This window comes from Natrix helvetica (genome assembly GCF_964273705.1).
Source record: "Natrix helvetica genome assembly, chromosome: 3".
Lineage (NCBI taxonomy): Eukaryota > Metazoa > Chordata > Lepidosauria > Squamata > Natricidae > Natrix > Natrix helvetica.
The window spans coordinates 104,409,638-104,422,399 of record NC_138549.1 but is presented as its reverse complement, the minus strand read 5'-3'; the positions used below and the strand labels follow the sequence as shown (position 1 = coordinate 104,422,399).

The 12,762-nt window shown below is 46.7% G+C and overlaps 1 protein-coding gene across 1 annotated transcript; it reads left to right on the top strand.

The window, feature by feature from the left end:
- Positions 1 to 215: 215 nt before the first annotated feature.
- Positions 216 to 3,068, top strand: FOXD3 (forkhead box D3). The gene has a single exon (XM_081949235.1). The coding sequence runs from the start codon at positions 1,014 to 1,016 to the stop codon at positions 2,325 to 2,327; it is 1,314 nt and encodes a 437-aa protein (XP_081805361.1). The 5' UTR covers positions 216 to 1,013; the 3' UTR covers positions 2,328 to 3,068.
- The last annotated feature ends 9,694 nt before the right edge of the window (positions 3,069 to 12,762 follow it).

The window sequence follows — 12,762 nt, the reverse complement described above, 5'->3', positions numbered from 1 at the left end:
TGCCAAACCGAACCTTTTTCTCCCTCCGCCCATTCGAGATAGAAGGGAGAAGGGGGGAAAGGGTGGGGGGAATTTAAACAGAGGAGACGGAGGGGGTGTTTTTGTGGGATTTGAAAACAGCGAGGTGGGGGCAGAGAGAGAGGAGTAAAGAAGGCAAAAGAGAAAGAGGGAGGTTTGGAGCAGAGGAGAGAGAGATGGAGATCCCCGCAGTCGAAGAGAGCTAACCTGCAGCAACAGCCTCGGTGGCGGCGGGCACAACCGTTCCGATGAGCAGGGAGAAGGTTGCCGCTCGCCAATCGCTCCGTTTGGGGAAAAGCACCGTCCAGCACCGCAGCAGCCGGGAGTGGTCTGGAAGCCCGGAGTCCTCCCGGGCCGGGGGAACCTTAAAGGGCTCCAGACTAGGAGCCAAAAACGGTTCCAGGAACTCGGATCGCTCGCTCTGTTTGGCCGCCGCCGCCCCTTCGGCCTCTGCCTGCACTCCCTGCCGCCCCGCCGTCGCTGCTGCTGCTGCTTGACTGGTGATCGGCTGCTTGAAAGGAAAGCCCCGAGTGGCCGCCCCGCTTGCCGGCGTCGCACTCGAGCTGTGTGCAAGGAAGGCTTGGCCCTCAGATCTCCCGGGCGCCTGTCAGCGCAGCCGCCGCCAAGGTGGGCAAAGGGTCTGCGGTCTGTTCTCGGATGCCGACAGCTGGGTAAGGAGGAGGAGGAGGAGGCCCCCGTGGCCGGCAGGTAGCGGAGGAGGAGGAGCAGGAAGAAGAAGAGGAAGGCTGGGGAGGGGGTGCGCTCCCTCTCTGGCTGCTGACACCGCTACCTGTTGGAGAAGCGCCTTGTTCAAAGAGGGGCCGGATTTGGATCCAAGTATCCCCGGGAGCCCCCTTCTTCCTTCCTCCCCGACACAGAGACACTTCTGGCCCCTGCTTCTCTCTTTCGACTCTCCCGATTTATCGCCCGCCGCCAATTCATTGACGACCCCGCACCCTCCAGCCCGCCGCTTTTCCCCTTTCCTGAGCTGGGAGATGACTCTGTCGGGCAACCTGAGCGCCAACGACATGTCCGGCCAGACGGTGCTGACGGCGGAAGATGTGGACATCGACGTGGTGGGCGAGGGGGACGACTGCATGGAGGAGCGGGACGGCGGCGGCGGAGGCAGCGATCTGGAGGCCGGCGGCAGCCCCCCCGGCAGCGGCTTGGCTCGGTTGCCCGCCTCGCTGGCTTTGGACGAGGCGGCCGAGCTGCTGATGGCCAAAGAGGCGGCGGAGATGAGCTCCGGCAGCAGCAGCAGCAGCAGCCTCGGCGGGAGCCCCGTCGAGGAGAAGGGGAGCGAGGAAGGCTCGGCGCCGGGCGCACCGTCCGGGGTGGCGGCGGCGAGCGCTGCGGCTGCTGCCTCCAGCGGCGGCAAGCCCAAGAGCAGCCTGGTAAAGCCGCCCTACTCCTACATCGCCCTCATCACCATGGCCATCCTGCAGAGCCCGCAGAAGAAGCTGACGCTGAGCGGCATCTGCGAGTTCATCAGCAACCGCTTCCCTTACTACCGGGAGAAGTTCCCGGCCTGGCAGAACTCCATCCGCCACAACCTCTCGCTCAACGACTGCTTCGTCAAGATCCCCCGCGAGCCGGGCAACCCGGGCAAGGGCAACTACTGGACGCTGGACCCGCAGTCCGAGGACATGTTCGACAACGGCTCCTTCCTGCGCCGCCGCAAGCGCTTCAAGCGGCACCAGCAGGAGCAGCTGCGCGAGCAGACGGCGCTCATGATGCACAGCTTCGGCGCCTACAGCCTGGCCGCCGCCGCTGCCGCCGCCGCCGCCTCTTCCTCCGGCCCCTACGGCCGAGCCTACGGCCTGCCCCACGGCGCCTACCCGCACCCGGCCGCCTTGCAGTACCCCTACATCCCGCCCGTCGGGCCCATGCTGCCGCCCGCCGTGCCCCTCCTGCCCTCGGGCGAGCTGAGCCGGAAAGCCTTCAACGCCCAGCTCACCCCCAGCCTCCAGCTCCATCTCAGCGGGCTCGGCGCCGTGGCCGGTTCGGGCCCCGCGGCCGGCGGGGTCAAAGCCGAACCCAGCGGCCGGCCTTCCTTCAGCATCGAGAATATCATCGGGGCGGGCGCCGGGGCGGCCGCCAGTTCTGCCTCGGCCGTCACCGCCCAGACGTTCCTCCGGACGCCCGTCACCGCGCAGTCGGGTTTGCTGGCCCACCAGCCGCTCTCGCTGGCCAGGACCACGGCGGCCATCGCGCCCATCCTCAGCGTGCCTACAAACATTCTCTCCGGACAGTTCCTGCAGCCCGCCACTTCGGCCGGCGCGGTCCAGGCCAAGTGGCCGGCGCAGTAGCTCGGCGGGCGAGCGCGGGACCCGCTCTCCCTTCCTTCCTTCCTCTCTCCTCCCTTCGCCTTTTTTTCTCCGATCCTGCGAAGAATCGAGGGGGGGAGGGTTCCTGGCCGCCTCCCGCTTCGCCAAGAGACTCCTTTTCTCGCCACGACCTTCTGCGGACTCGATCGGGTCCAGTGGCCGCATCTCTCTACCTTAGTCCGTGGCCTTCGCGATGTAAACCCGGAGGCTTCGGAGGAGCCCGAAACAAGGCTGGCAAAACGCATAGGAAAGAAGGGTTCGGACGCTGCAGGTAAAGCTGACATGCAACCCCGCGGCGACCTGTTTCTTCGATATTTGTAGCGGGGAGGGCGAGAGACAATGACGGACTTTCCTTTGCCGTTTTTATTTTATTTTTTTAATGGTCCATATTTGGCACACACAAAAAGCAAACGCAAATTTTAAAAAATCAGAGAAAAAGGGAAAACGGGAAGTCGAGAACGCTCAAGCTTAGGAGTCCCGAACTTTCACTTTTGTTGAAGGTTCTCATTTTTCCTCCGGTAATTTTCTTTGAAATAAATCCAAATTTGCAGCAAACGATAAAGGAAGGCGTTTTAAATATGAAAAAACTGAGCAGGAAAAAAAAGAAGGGGAGAAATACTCCTCTCATTCTATTATAGAAGTCTGTTTATATATGAATGAATATATGTATTCTAAATGTTATTCCTTCGTGTGTTGTACACAGCTTTGTAAATAAATTTTTAAAATGGCACTTTTGGTGTTTGCTTTCCAATTAGCACATCCTATGAAAGAAAATTATAAAAATCGTTTTTGCTCCATTGGGGAAAATTCTGTAGTCATTCAGCTAGATGGAAACAAAAATAAATAAATAGAACCTATATATGAGATACAATTATTCTGTTAAAAATACAACAGACTGAAAAATTTAATGCCTCAAAGAGCAAGAAGATCTCTCCCAAAGATCATCCTTGACCTTTTCTATTAATGTATATCTAAGTCTAGATATATCTAGTGGCACTTCTGTAAAAACGTTATAAAATTGCTACAGATTGGATTACATTTATAGGCAAATCATTTGGATATTATATAAATATTACGATAGAGATGGTAAAGTAACTTCCATAATAAAGAAATAGGATTGAGACAATTTGTCAGATAATCTGATAATAAAAACAATTAATTCTGAAGAAGGAAGGAATTATACTGAATTAATACAGAACCAAGAAGACAAATCTCATTTCTGTTTTAATTACATTTAATAAGTTAAAAATTTGAATTCTCCACCTAGGTTTTTATATTAACTGCATTCACTCCCCCCTTCAAAGAAATGCAGAAGGTGTTATGATTCTGTTTGTCTTTAAATCAAATATGTTTTTCTTCTGTTGAAATAGCATCTAACCTTAGCCTCTGGAATCAAGTTCGAGAAAGCTCCTAATTCATTTCTTTTGAACTGCAATCAAAGTCACAAGATTCGATACCAAGAATTTGATACCAATGCTCAGTTACTAACTGATATGCCACTGTTGACAGCCTGCCACTCCGCAAAATTAGGAGAGAATCTAACCGCATATTCCTAATTGAATCTTGGTGGACAAATGCTTTGATGTACCAAACGACTTTAACCTAATTAAGCCTTCTGGGCCTAATAGGGGGAACTTCCTCGTACATGTTATGTCTCAGTCTCGCAGGCAAAGATCCGTGGCATCTTTTAAATCGGGATCGGCCTGGGAAATCAGGGCTTAGCGTCGAACCGTTAGAACCCCTGGATATGATCACTAATTTGGAAGAGGTCTGTTTTTTCCGTTCTGTAAAATAAAAGGAAGATCAGATTAAAGAACGGAGGATCAGTTCCTTCCTTCCTTCCTTTTTTTTTATTAGGAAACCGCAGGAATTTTTATTTTTTTAAAAACCCTTGTTATTCTCCCCTAAATACGAAGCATGTGCCCTAAGGAAGAAAGGGAAGGAGGAAGACGCCTTTCCGCCGCTCGGCTGCAGGATCTGTCCTCTCTCGTTAAGCAATCGGCGGGCCGGAGGAACCGCCTGCTGGACAAGGGCCGGATGACGCGCCTTGCCCGGGACCCGATTTGATTTCTAGAGAAACCATAAATATTATTCCACCCTAAGTAAACATTTATACCCGCGGATATGCGGACGAAAATAAAGTAAGCCGCCCGCTGACCCGGAGGGCGGGGGGAAAACCGCTTGAACTTTATAAATAAGGACCTGCTAATCATTTGACACCCCGAGGCAGGCCAGGTGGCCTCCCGATCGAGCGGGGGGATTCGGTGTCAGCCGCGGGTCCAGCCAGGTCCCTACGCGGATCCCTCCCACCACCACCACCACCACCAGCAGCCCTCCGAGTTACCGAATCTCTGAGGCCGGGAGGGGTGTAGGGTGGGAAGGACTGCACCTCCGTCGCCATTAAAGCCCCGCGGCGCTTCGCAGTTGTTCCTCGCTAATCGTTTTTCCCCCTATACAACCAACGGCCCACGGTCCGGAGGTTGGGCCCAGAGCCAGGCCCAGGGCCTATATTTAGCTGATCCCCCTGGGAAAAGAGAGCAGGGGCCTTTCCTGACTCGCCCAGCGGGCTCTCCGGCCTCGGCCGTGACATTGGATCGCGAGGCCTCGCTCCAGGCCGGAGCCTTTTGTTAGCCGGAGTAGCGCGCCCTCCGCGTGCCTCGCATAGTTCCAATACCGCGCGGCCGGCCTGGTCGGTGCGCGCGTCTCTTATCTTTTTCTCCCGGCCGGGAGGATGGCTCCCTTCTCCGGCCTCAAGTTCAGGTGGGGGAAGGCTTCCCCGTTCGCCTTTCCACTGGCGGTGGGAGAAGACAACCGCAGGAATTTGGGGCTTTCGGCCTCGCAGGGATCCGGAGTGGTGTGTAGGTGCTCAGATTTGGGGTGGAAATGTAGGTTGTCCCCCTGAAGTTTCAGGGCAACTCCAAGCATGAATGTGTGGACCTGAGGTCAGCTGATGGGCAGGCAGGTAGGCTGACAGGTGAGAGAGGCAGAGAGATGTTCCATGAAGATAAAAGCACCCCCTTTTTAGCTTTTTGATCTGAATGCCACCACCTATATCAGCCCTCCTGCAAACACCCAACTTAAGTTGCTTCTTATGCGTTTGCAAGATTTGGTTGCCCATGAATTAATCCCCTGGCTTCAATTTGCCTAATGCACTGAGCAATTTTTTAAAAAGGAAAGTTAGCCACTTTTTTTTTTGGCTGGCTCAAGTTTGGCATGTGGTGTTAACATAGCCAGAGATGATTTTGGTGCATCGGGAGCAACTTAAGAATGGGAAAGGAGTATGTATCCAAATCCAGAAGCCGCTAAACTTTTATCGGATATAAATTACCGCCCTGTTTTGTTCAGCTGCATAAAATGAGTTTCCTTCCTTGGGCATTAGATTTAGCTAACTGCTCCATTTATAGAAGCAGAAATAAGCAACTTAGCTTTTGAGTTCAAGGGACGAAAGATTGGATGGGAGAAGACAGAGAGAAAGAGAGGAAGGGCCCTTACTGATAAAACCCAGAAAGCCCAAGGGCAAATGAAAGAGGCAATAAGATGAAGGGAACCAGCAGTTGAAGTGGCTGCACTGCTGGTGCGATGACATGGCCTGCTGCACTAGGAGTCTTCCAAGATGGGCTGAGTTGTGTTTGGTTGCTTTTTTTTTTTTAAATCCTTGCTCCTTACTTGTCCCATTCATCCTGGAAGCCCGTTGAAGGAAAAGCTGAAAGAGGGCATCATATCCCTTCCTTTTGCCTTCTTCGAGATCAGAGGCATTAAGGACATTCTCCCAATATGGAGGTGGGGTCTTCCATATTGGAGGGACTTCAACTCACAGCAGCTGTGCTGGCTGCAGTTGTGGAGTGGCGGCCTAAAATCATGAGGAGGCAGGGGAAGTTCAGAGAGAAAAAGAGAAACCAGATCTAGAGAAACCAGATTTTCACTATTGTGAATCAAAGGTGATCATTGTTTATTGCCTTACAAGGAAAAAGATTTGGAAGACATAGGAAATAGATTCTAATTGAGCAGGTATTTTAAAACTTAGACAGCAGAGTGGAAGAGGAAGAATTTGAGAGAGGGAATACTACATAGATCCTTGAGCTCAGGTATAGTAGTCCACGCTTACAGGCTGGTATGATTATGGTTCCTTTGATCAACTGGAGGTCAGAGACTTGTCCACAATCTGAAACTTAAGATCCACAGATAGCCCTTGAAAGCCTTGGGTGCAATCCCTGAAGATATCCAAAAGCTGATAATAATTTGTGACTTCCAAAATGACAAAAAAGGAAAAATGATTAAAAGCATGACTAAAATTATTTTTAAAAACCAAAGGTGATTAATTTTAATTACAATTATATGCACATTATTTCAAAACACGTTTAACTTTTGTTGTGGTTCCATCCGTTATTTATTTATTTTTGGACAGGGATTCCTCAAATGCCACTTAAAGCTCAAGAGAAGCCTTTGGGTTTGCTTTTTAAAAGCCATGTTCGTAAGTTTCCATGACCTGATTTCAGCTAACAAGGAGGTTCTATGGGTATCATCTGAAAAGCTGTAGGCCTTAGATCAAGTCCGAATCCCACTCTGCTTTGATCTGAATGTATAGGCACCCTTTGCAAGTATGGCAACGAACTGCAATGGATGGAAAGGAGAATGTGATAACATGAAAATATACAGATGGTTTCTAAGACCACTTTATGGGCAAAAGGATTACACTATGCATCAATACTTTCCTCGCTAACCTCTAATAAAGCAAGTATTCAGGCTGGTTGAAAGTTGTTGTCCATGTGTCCAAATATACAATGAACCTGTACCACAGACTTTTACATACGTAAGAGTTTGCATGAGTTTTATGACAAGGACAATGGTGTGTTGGGTTTTTTTTACACGCATATTTAACACTGCACTGGCAACCTCTCTTCTCTGCCCTGGTCCTAAGACGCTGCCTTGTCTTCCATAAATAAGGGAGGCTTAAGTTATCCTTGGTGCTGAAGTGGTTATTTCCTCCCCTCCATTATTCTGACATCACCCAAGGGCAACCTTAATGATTTTCAATCTATTAAAATTTGTCAATTTTCCCTTGAAGTCAAGGGACTGCAAGGACTAGGAAGAGGCAGGTAGGGGTAGTAGTAGTAGGGGCAACAAAGTTCATCTGATATAGCAATAGCACTTAGACTTATATACCACTTTATAGTGCCCTCTCTAAACGGTTTACAAAGTCAGCATATTACCCCCAACAATCTGAGTCCTCATATAGTTCTTGCTCACTCAAGAATGGAAGGGATGACACTATGGTGGAACAAGATCCTAAATGTTCCTATAGGTTTGTTTTTGTTTTTCAGGTCTAATAGGCTGTTGAACCCTGTTGTACCTGCCCTCCTGACTAGCATGCCTTTGGGCCTTATTTCAGTCTTATCTGCCTGTTGTCAATTGTTGGCAACTGGCTTCTCTCTGACTGCAGAACAGGGGTGGGTTCTGGCTGCTGCTACTGCCGGTTCGCTTGGGGACGCGCTGCGCGCACGTGCAATACTAAAAAAAACCAAGATGGCGCTGCCTATGCTGCCGCCGAGAGAACTGGTTTGGGGGTGTGGCAGGCCAAGCCGGTCCAAACCCGTAAGAACCCACCTCTGCTGCAGAGGGAATCATAGAAATAGGGCTGGAAGCAGAAATCGCGGGTGGCTCTGCCCACCCACCCCAGCTCTACAGCATCCCATTTAGGGCCTTTTTTCACCAAAAGCGCAGGCGCGGAAGGCAGTACGCGTGCTCACATTTGTGAACCAGTAGGGAATGTAAGTGAATGCCACCCCTGGGTTGAAGGTCTTCAAATCCAACCTCTGCTCATTCCAGTGGTGAAATTCAATTTTTTTGTACCACTGGTTCTGTGGGCATGGCAGGGGAAGGATACTGCAAAATCTCCATTCCCACCCCATTCTGGGGCCAGCCAGAGGTGGTATTTTCTGGTTCTCTGAACCACTCCAAATTTCCGCTACTGGTTCTCCAGAACCTGTCAAAAAACCCTGGCTCATTCCATCCCAGACAAATGGTTGTCCAATATTTTCTTGAAAACCTTCAGCAATGGAACACACACAACTGTGGGAGGCAAGCTGTTCCATTGACTAGTTGTTCTCACTATCAGGAAATTTCTCCTTAGTTCCAGGTTGGATCTTCCTCTGACAAAATTCTACCCATTGCTTCTTCTCCTGCCTTCAGATGGTTTGAAACAAATCAATCGCCCCCCTCTTCCCTGTGACAGCCCTTCAAGTATTGGAAGACAGCTATCATGTCACACTTAAGCCTTCCCTTTGCTAGGCTAAACATACGGTACCTAGTTCTCTTAGCCTTTCATTGTACAATTTAGTCTCCAGATCCCTTATCATCTTTGTTGCTTCCCTATGCACTCTTTCTAGGGCTTCAGCAGAGGTGCTATTCAGCCAGTTCTGACAGGTTCTGGAGAACCAGTAGCGGAAATTTTGAGTAGTTCGGAGAACCGGCAAATAGGCTGGCCCCACCTTCACTGTCTCCCAGCTGATCTTCTTTTGTTGCCCTGAACAGGAGAACGGAGCTAGAAAGCAGGTTTGTGGGGTGGGGAGGGAATGGGGATTTTGCAGTAACCTTCTCCTGCCACGCCCACACCCACAAAGTCACGCCCACGGAACCGGTAGTAAATTTTTTTGAATCCTACCACTGGGCCTCACCATCTTTTTTTGTATCATGGTGACCTGAATTGGATGCAATATTCTAAGTGTGGCCTCACTAATGTAGTATAGAGTGGTACTACCGGTTCTCATGATTTTGATGCTATCCCTCTGTTGATACAGTCTAGGACTCTGTTGCCTTTTTTGGCAGCCGCAGCATACTGCTGGCTTACATTTAAGCAAGGGTAAACTAGGACTACTAAAAAATCTTTCCTGGATTGCTTGCCTAACAATTACAATTGTGGTGATCTGGGAAGGAAATTAAGGCGGACACTTCAGAGCACTGCTCAAGGAAAATGAGGCAATAAATGGAGAAAAGAATTGAAAAGGCAGCCACTGCATGCTAATTTTCCGCACACTGGGTGGCTTTCTGGACCTGTCCTTCTCCTCCCATCCCCACCTCAGTCCACTCATGCACCCTGGATGCATAGTTCAGTGATGGAGGGATGGAAGGATGGAAGATGTTAATTTTCCAAAATGAAATTCAATTATAATGCATCTAATCTAGGCGGCCAGCAAAAAACATTATAATAACTTTTGTAAATCACAGAAGTGGCGGGGGGTTGTAGCAAATATCATTTTTAAATCCCTCTTGGATTTAGGGCACTCCTGAGTAGTGAGAGCAGAGAACAAAATAAATATATTAGCAAGCAGACTCTGGGGGTTCAGACATTAGCAGAGTCTGGTCGATTGAAAGAAGTATATCCTAATTCTAAAATATTGACTTCTTGGGAAGTACAAATTGTCTTGATACAGATGGGACTTGTGAGAAGTCCTATATTGGACTGTATAGTTGATTCTCTGGGGAAAAAATACAATGGCTTATTTTCTACAGATGTGATGACATTCAAGCAGTATTTATAAAATAAATCACATTAATGAAGTTTATCCAAGATTGTAAGGCCACACTATACTCTTGAAAATACTTAATTGTTCAATACAGATTCATTTTGCTCAAGGCAACCAATCTTATAATCTTTTTAAAATGTGCCCAAGCTAACATGCCCTCAACTGCTTGCCTGAAACAGGTATTGGTCAAACACCACTATAAACAAGTAGCTTTCTCTACTACTGTCATTTGATGTAGAAGGCAATCTGTATGTTATTGACCTGCTTTTATTTTATTTTAATTTCTCACTTTAAAAAAAAATAGAGGCTGTTTTAACAGTAGATGTACGTATTTTCAAGGTATTTACCAGTGTTACATAGACTATTAAGTACATTTTATGACTGGAAAGTCTGTTCTTCTGTGTGATATGATGCCCAGGTTAAGTTCATTTCTATCTACACCAGGGGTGTCAAACTCAATTTCAGTGAGGGCCGCATCAGGTTTGTGTTTGACCTCAGGGGCTGGTGTGGGCGTGGGCAGGGTGGGCGTGGGCAGCTCAACGTCACTTGTGTTGGGGCAGGCTGTGGTGGCTCAAGTGCTCTGCCAGCGAAAACAGGCTCCCGAGCTCCATTTTCAGGTGCGACGGCTTCCCTGCAACCCTCTGCCAGCGAAAACGGAAATCGAGGGGGCTGCATATGGCCCTTCAGAGCTCTGTTTTCACTGACAGAAGCACCACGGACATGTCCTTTGCTGTTTCCAGGGCGGCCCCATGGACCAGATCTAAGCATCCTGCAGGCCAGATCCTAACCCTAACCCTGATTACACTTTACTACACACCAGACACTTACTAACATACTCTCTGTATAAATAATATCAATGCGCTGTATCTTTTTAGTATATACTACTATTTTAGTGCTGGTAAAAATGGATAATCCAAAAAAGTTTCAAATGTCTAAGTGTTGTTCTTGTGAATAAAAACAATACGTACAGTTCAGAATTTGATAATTATCCTTGCCTTAATTAGGAGGAGTTGGCATCAAATGATGACTCCTGCGTGGAAAAATGAATTTTGCAATAAATTCTAAAGGGAGAGAGAAATCAAATTTGAGGAGATTTTATTTTCTGCATTTCAGCCCGGATTCACACCACACAGTAGAACTAACAGCTCTTAAATGATTGAAAGTTAAATAGAACAGTTTTATTGCTATTCAATTCTAGAATATTTTCCAACTGTCTTCAAAGTTGGTCTGAGTATCTTCTGGAACGATGATTAATAAATACAAGTAATATATAAGCATATTTAAGCATGCAGAAAACATTTGTCTTTTTAATATCTGCAAACCTATTTCAGTGTGTTCCAAATTAGAACACAGTTTTATAGCATATCTTAGTTAACCAATTAAACATTTTCTCATTTGAAAAGTTTAATAAATGATAAGGGTTTCACAAAATCATGTTAAAGAGTCAATTACGGTAGATGATGATTGCAGAAGATTGCTGGATAGATAAAATTAGATGAAAGTATAAAAATGGAAGAGAAGGGAGAAGATAAGAGATGGCCAGAGTTCATAGAATAGTTTATGTCAGAAACCTGAGAATACAATCCACATTTTTGCAATTCTTTAAACTTTTCATAAAGAAAGTGACTATATTTACTGATTCACCATGTGCACAGATAAGAGTAAGATAATACAAAGCCAAGTAAACTGGATCTTATCAATGAGCAATTTAAAAATTACAATAATCTTCTAGTCCTTTAAAAAATTCACATGTGTAAATGGATAAATACAGAGAACATAAGCAAATTAAGAGAATGAACATTTCCATAAATACTCTGTTTCCCTGAAAATAAGACCTCCTTGGATAATAAGCCCAATTGGGCTTTTTAGCGCATGCACTAAAATAAGCCCTCCCCTAAAATTAAGCCCTCCCCTAAAATATTGCAACATAGCAGCAGCCATGAGGTGACCATGCTGGCTGCCTCCTGCACCTCAAAAATAATAAGACTACCCCGAAAATAAGGCTAGGTGCTTATTTTGGGGGTAGGGGAATCAAAAGAAAATAAGACCCTGTCTTATTTTCGGGAAAACACGCTAGCAACCTTGACATTTTCCTCTTGTATTAATCATGTTGTATTAATGGAGTATGCAGGCATCAACTATTTTGCTGGGCAGATACCCATAATTCAGTGTCTGGAGGTTTTCAGAATATGGCTAAGATTCTGAGAAGATTGGAGGCTGAATGAGTACATGAGCTTTCCCTTTTTCTCACTGCATGCTATGTCAGTGATTTTTCTTCCATTATGTTTTCCTATTAAAGTCAAAATAAATGAATTACTTCTTGGGCTTATATTCTGACTAACTAATGAGTTGTATTCAGCATGAATATTGTTCCATGTGATCATTTCAAGTACTGAATCATATACTGAACCATATTTCAAACAATTGCTCCATTATCTCTTTCAAACAGCTGTTTTAATGTAATTTTCATATTTCCATTTATGCCTTAAAAGCAAACAACAACAATCATTGATAGTGATCTCATATATGTAAATATAATGGCCAAACTGTTGTAGTGAGCAGGAAGTAAGATTTTGATTACCTGAAATGTCTTATATATGACGTAAAATCAAAATGTTTCCTATTAATATTCATCCCCCTTTTTCTCTTCTTTTTATACTATTTAACCTAGTTGGTTACTGGGAAAGAAAACCTGACTGCAACTGGCTAATGCCAGGTTGTTCTGTTGGAAGTGCATTAAAACACATATTACCAAGGTAGAGGTGAATGGTTGGATCTTCTTAACGTTTTTATACATTCTATCAAAGTTTATCAGCATTAATCTTAAGAAAAAGAACTAAGGCTAAAGAACTCCACTCTCTTAGATCCTTCTGAAGTAAAGTTGTCAAGCAATT